The 6,286-nt window shown below is 49.8% G+C and overlaps 2 protein-coding genes across 3 annotated transcripts in view; one reads left to right on the forward strand and one right to left on the reverse strand.

The window, feature by feature from the left end:
• The window catches only part of Acyp1 (acylphosphatase 1), a 13,482-nt gene extending 10,279 nt beyond the window's left edge, over positions 1–3,203 (reverse strand). The window contains exon 1 of the mRNA XM_029540949.1: positions 2,949–3,203. Coding sequence (XP_029396809.1) covers positions 2,949–3,114 — 166 coding nt within the window. The 5' untranslated portion in view covers positions 3,115–3,203. The remainder of the gene's footprint in view (positions 1–2,948) is intronic.
• A 213-nt stretch (positions 3,204–3,416) lies between these two features.
• Zc2hc1c (zinc finger C2HC-type containing 1C) overlaps positions 3,417–6,286 on the forward strand; it is an 8,767-nt gene continuing 5,897 nt past the window's right edge. Inside the window, exons 1-2 of one of the 2 annotated variants that reach the window (XM_021202769.2) lie at positions 3,417–3,509; positions 4,283–5,612. In XM_021202769.2, the coding sequence (XP_021058428.1) occupies positions 4,302–5,612 (1,311 nt within the window). In that variant the 5' untranslated portion in view covers positions 3,417–3,509; positions 4,283–4,301. Of the gene's footprint in view, positions 3,510–3,973; positions 5,613–6,286 lie in introns of those variants that run through there. The other variant, XM_029540890.1, reaches the window with a different exon arrangement.

Consider the following 6,286-nt stretch of genomic DNA (forward strand, 5'->3'; position numbering starts at 1 on the left):
GGTACTCACTTTGTAAACCAGGCTAGCCTTGAACTCAGAAATCCGCCTGCCTCTGCCTCCCAAGTGCTGGGATTAAAGGCGTGCGCCACCACCGCCCGGCTTGTGTTTTATTCTTGAGCAGCAGCTATGCTAATCTCAGTATCAATTCCGTTCTAGTATATGTGTTGCCAAAGTACTATATATATACTTTTTTATTTGTGATCCCTCTCTCCCTCACCTGCTTCTCCCCTGTGTGTGTGTGTTTGTGTGTGTTGTTGTTGTTGTTGTTGTTGCTATTGCTGTTGTTGTTGTTGTTGTTGCTGCTGCTGCTTGGTAATGGAATCTAGGCCCTTGTGCATTTTAAGTATACATTCTACCACTGATTTATTTTTTATGTATTTGAATACATTGTCACTGTCTTCAGATACACCAGAAGAGGGCATCAGATCCCATTACAGATGGTTGTGAGCCACCATGTGGTTGCTGGGAATTGAACTCAGGACCCCCGAAAGAGCAGTCAGTGCTCTTAACCACTGAGCCATCTCTCTAGACCCCCCCACTGTGGTTCTACCACTGATTGATAAACCTAGGTCCTGCTAATCAACAAAGCTGAGAAAGGAGGTTTAGAATCAACATCTGGACAACAGCAAGAATTGGGGAGCAGATGCTGATGGTGAGGAGGAATTGGGAGGCAGATGCTGATGGTGAGGAGGAATTGGGAGGCGGATGCTGATGGTGAGGAGGAATTGGGAGGCGGATGCTGATGGTGAGGAGGAATTGGGAGGCGGANGAGGAGGAATTGGGAGGCGGATGCTGATGGTGAGGAGGAATTGGGAGGCGGATGCTGATGGTGAGGAGGAATTGGGAGGCGGATGCTGATGGTGAAGAGTGTAAAGCCATTCCAATGATGAACACAGGCAGAACAAGAGTGGATACCACTTATTATGAGAAAAATGGCAGATGTAGACTCAATAGCATTTGTAGGTCATTTGGAAGAGATGCAAAGGAAGGAGATAATGGGAGCTTTTAGGGCGAGAGGGCATGAACCAGGAAAACAGCAGACAGAGAATGGGGAAATGATCAATGTCTGTCACACTGAATCTGGGGCTCCTAAGAAACTGTCATGAGGAGGTGCCAGGCAGATAGTTGGAGAGACACTATTGCTAAGCAGGGCATATTTTAGACATGAGTGAACCCCAAATTTCAGATCTAATAGAAATCACAAGGAAGAGACTATCTAGAACTACATATACATCAAAAATAGGAGCACTCGGGGAAATATCTAAACGTAGGCCAACAAGGGAATAAGTATATTCCAATATACTTGCTGCATAAATGCCAGAAACCTTAAATAGATGAAATAAGACTGAGAAAAAGAAACCAAGAGGACACAGGAGTAGTGAGAACTGAGTCTTGAGGGAGTGAATGATCAATATTGCCAAGTGAATAGGCTCCCCAGAAATAGAAGCTTGCCTGAGAAGGACACTAGTAGCTGCGTAGTTAAAGAGAGAGAGAGAGAGAGCGCCAGACCACAGGGGCTTGAACAAAAAGGAAAGATAAGGAAAAAGGTGTGTGAGTGTGTAAAGTTTGCTATCAGCTGAGGTGTGCTAGACATGGTGCACATCTCTAACTCCAGCCCTTTGGAGGCAGGGGCAAGAGGATTGCTTTGAGTTCAAGGCTAGCCTGGAATACATAGCAAGCTCCAGACCATCCACAACACAAACAGAAACAAAAAAGCCAACCAAACCAAAATAAAGGAGGGGGAGGGGGAGAGGAGAGGGAGAGGGAGAGAAAGAAAAAGAAATTGAAAGCTGGGCATGGTTGTGCACTCGGGAGGCAGAGGCAGGCGGATTTCTGAGTTGGAGGCCAGGACAGCCAGGACTGCACAGTAGTTCTCAAGTGCCATGACTTCAGGTCTAGGAGTTCCATTGCCATCTTCTGGCCTTCCCAGCCACTGCACACACAAGGCATAGATTCACATAGATCTCGGAATTTCTTTCTATCTCTCTGTCTCTGTCTCTCTGTGTGTGTATGTGTGTGTGTGTGTGTGTGTGTGTGTGTGTGTGTGTGTGTGTGTGTGCAGGCCTATATGCCTATATACCCACCCTAGGAGAATCTGAGACAAGAGGATTAAGTAGGCAGGAGTGCGAACCATGGACCAAATAGGGAGCCTGTCTCAAAACAAACAGCAAACAAAACAGAACAGAAGAGACTCGAGTGGGATCCTAACACAGTGACAGACCCAGGGAAGGGAGGGGAACTTTCCTTGCATGAGGAAGTTATGTATACTTTAAAACTAGAGAGTCAGAGGGAGAGTACTAAAACGAGTTAAAAAGAATGCATAGGGAAAAACCATAGAAGCTGACTGAGGTAGGGTCCGGGGTGCTGAGGTTTACAGGTCCTAGTTAGTGGGAAACGTCTGCAATGTGGAGAAGGCAGAAGAGCCAACTGGGAATGAAAAGAATGACTGACAATCTGCCCTAGAGAGCCCACCAAGGAATTTTTTTGTAGCACATAAAAGCTGACATCTGATCTGTTGTATTAACGAGATTGTTGTCTACTTTATTTCCCACGTGCTCGAATCCTCTGTGTAGTTACAAGAAAAACTGAGCTATCTGTTCCAAACAGCTTATCCAAATGAACTGAAGCACGAAGAAGACAAATAAACTCTCTTCTGTTGTCAAAAAGTTACAGGGGGTCATTTAATGTTGAAATCAAGTTATGTTCATTACTGTTGATCTGGTTAACTTTATTATTGTTACATTTGGCTGAGTCATTCCTGGGCCCTAAGTAGTTACGGTCACGTGAGAGTGAAACATTATAATAGCAAAATGATTAGATTGGCCATAGAAACTACCCTGGGACTATAACACGTAGCGAAATAATAGTAAAGCTAATATAATAGCAAGCGCCAAAGCATTGCGAGGGTAGACAGCCCGGAGCACGTAGCCTGGAGCTCATAGCCCTACCTGGGGCCTGAGCGCAGTAGCTGAGCGCACAGAGAAGGGTGATCAGCAGTCCCACTCCCGCTAGCCGGACAGACCCCCGAATCCTGGGGCGGGATGACTCCGCAGCCCATCTAGGGACTCCACCCTCCTCCAGACAAGGGCACACCCTTAGGTCTGGGAGCATCATTCTCGGAGAAATCCAAGTTCTTCTTTGATGTAGCCCCAGAAAAACCTCTCCAACCCCTCCCCAAGGGAATCGCTGATCTGAGCTGCGGAGTTGGCAGCACCTGGCGTCAAGTGACTCCACTACACCCCTACTCCACCTCCCTTCCCTCCACCCCTCCTTCTCTCCCTCCCCTCCTCCCCAATCTGCCCCGGCAGCTTTCGGACTGCTTGTGGACTGCGCCTGCGCACATCTGGAGCTAAAAGTTCTTAACCAGAGGCGGCGCTCTGGTCTCCAGGCAACGGGCTAACAGAGGTGGACAGAGAGCGCCTGCGTGGACGGCGGTTGGGTTTAGTCAGGTGTGGAAAACTAGGTCGTGGGGATTTTCCCTGAGCTGGAGCAGCCCCCGAGCGACTCAGGTACGCCGAAAGGGGAGACACCGAGACCTCCCGAGGGGTTGGAGAGTGAGATTTAATCCCTAGAGGCCGGGTCCCAGTAAGGGCTCCTGTTTGACCCTCTGGGACAGAACAGGACTTTGGAGTTCCCGATCCAAAGCGGGCTGGGGCGCTCAGGTGTCTGTCACCCCCTCTCCTAACACACACTCTTTACAAGCCTGGTGCGGTTTGAGTCATAGAGCATCTTTGCATGAGGGCTTGACAGCCGGGCACCTGCTTCAGGCCCCGGCGGCCCAGAGCTCTTTGTAGTTTGCAGCAAGGGCAAAGACCAGGGAGCGCTTTGGGCCAGGCCCTGTCGCCAGGCCACTGTTCTCACCCTGTAAAACTATGGGACTGGACTCAGAGCGGCCTCTGCAGTTTACAAGAACCGGGGCTGGTAAGAGCAGGTTGCCTGTTTTGTGTCACGGACGACCTTCGACCTTCGATCTAAAGCTTTTCCCACCCATTCCATAAATGGCGTGGAGCAGGTCGTCAACGGGCCTGGAGGAAAGTCAGTGGCAGAACACCTGTGTCACGTCCATTCTTCGGTCCTCCGGGCTTAGCAGTGTCTGGCCTGGCACATAATCATCACTCCCTAAATGCTTATTGAAAGAACGTCCTGGCAGAGCCAACCCCACAAACCCGAGAAACGTTTAAAGGGAACGTGGGTAGGGCAAATGGACAAACAGTTTACTCTAGCAGCCGGGAGTGAACCTCAGACAAATTCTTCACATGTATCTGGTTTAAATCTCCCCTAGGCTTCGGTCCAGGCACTGAATGGCTAGTCTCCAGTTGGCTCCACATCTGCCTGTGGGCGTTATGTTCCCACATAATAAAACAGAAGCTCCTGGACTTCACTCAGCTAAGCACGACCCTTACGAACAAAGTGACTCTTCCCAGCGGCCCTCAATGGGACATTTGAGGACTAGTTTCCAGCCGAAGCTTTGGAGCAACACAGAGATGGAACAGGAGGACGAGGTCTCCACCCGTCCCAAAAGGAGCGTCCGCACAAAAGCCCGGAGGCACTCCTGTCCCCACAGTGCAGGCATCAGGCAGCAAGGCTCAGGGAACAATGCCCAGGGCCAAGGAAAGGGTCTGTTTTACTTGTCTAGCCCTACACCCCGGTATCCCAAAGCAAATGACCAGGACTTCATTCCCTTTAGGAGGAAACGAGTGGGTGTGGATCGGGCATACCCATTGAAACCCATGGTCCACCGGAAGTCACATAGTTCAAGTGATGCAGGCGCAGACGGGGACCAGAATGGCTACCCGAGCGACCCTGACTCAAGTGAGTTTTCAGACACCAGCTTTGGTTTAAGGACCTGGGTGAATTCATCTCTTCTTGCCTCTGTGCAGGCAGAGAAGGTCGTGGCAGAGCTCCATAGGACCGAGTGGACACAGATCCAAAGGCTCGAAGCTGCAGGGGAGAGTTTACAGAAGGAAATCCGCAGGAAGGAGATTCTCCTACGAGAAAAGCTGAAGAAGACAGAGGAGGGTCTTCGAAGGATGCAGAAGGAAAAGAAACAGGCCATTTTCCAGGAAGACAGAGAGCTACAAAGGACGGTACTACCTAGGAGGAGGGTTGGAGGTGGTGACCACGGCACCGCACACAAACCCTGCTTGTCCCCAGAGTTCATGTCTGAGGTATTCAGTAGAAACAGGGGAGAGGATCAAACTTGTGATCAGGCTCAGGAAAACTCCAGTCCACACCAGCTCTCTGACTATGAACTCCAGAAGCTCAGAAGGGAAAGATTGATGGCCAGTAACAGTAAAATCCGAGACCAAGACGCAGGACCCACGGCAGACACGTTCTTTCAACCCACAGAGGAGCTGGGCAGTACACTGCAGGAGTCAAGTCAGTCTGGGACACCAGGCTCCTCTGGGTCCGCCTCCTCCACACAAGAGCCAGAGCTGGCCAAGTGCAGCCACTGTGGACGCTCGTTTCTTTCCCTCAGGCTGCAGAGACACTCCACCGTCTGTGGCAAGATGCAAGGGTCCAAAAGAAAAGTGTTTGACTCCTCCAGGGCCCGGGCGAAGGGCACAGAACTAGAGCAATACTTGAACTGGAGGGGAGCAGCCACAGCCAAGGTATTAAAAGCCTCCTAGATTTGACTCTGTGCGGGGGGGCGTGGGGGGGGGGCCTGGAATGGCCTGCTACATCCTCACCGGTTTGCTTGTGGGAAGTGAGGGTCGTGTAGGACAGAGGGGAGAATCGGGGTTTCTGTGTCAGTCTCTCGAGTCAGAGCTTTGTGTAGGAGCCTCACAATTCTGTGAGGGTAAGAATTAGTGTGTCCGTGGGAATGTCATTACATTCATTCAAAAACCAAGGCCTAGGCTTCCCCTAAATGGACACGTGTCCGCACGCACGCACACCTGTGCACACACACATTGGACAGTTTAAGTAGATTTTTTTTATCTTTCAGTAATGTCCTCAGAAACCTGTGGGTAGTAGATCTACAGTTGATTACTAATCAATAGCTCTTGCTTTTGAGTTAGTTACTATCCTAACACCTTTATGAGGTGGGGCCAATAGATAAATCTTAACTTGAATTGACCACAAAATCTAGACTTCAAAATATATGTTCTTTTGATTATTATAAAAATGAATTCGTAGCCAAGCAGTGGTGGCGCATGCCTTTAATCCCAGCAGAGGGAGGCAGAGGCAGGCGAATTTCTGAGTTCGAGGCCAGCCTGGTCTACAGAGTGAGTTCCAGGACAGCCAGGGCTACACAGAGAAACCCTGTCTTGAAAAACCAAAAAAA

The sequence above is a fragment of the Mus pahari genome, chromosome 7 (assembly GCF_900095145.1).
Source record: "Mus pahari chromosome 7, PAHARI_EIJ_v1.1, whole genome shotgun sequence".
Taxonomy (NCBI): domain Eukaryota; kingdom Metazoa; phylum Chordata; class Mammalia; order Rodentia; family Muridae; genus Mus; species Mus pahari.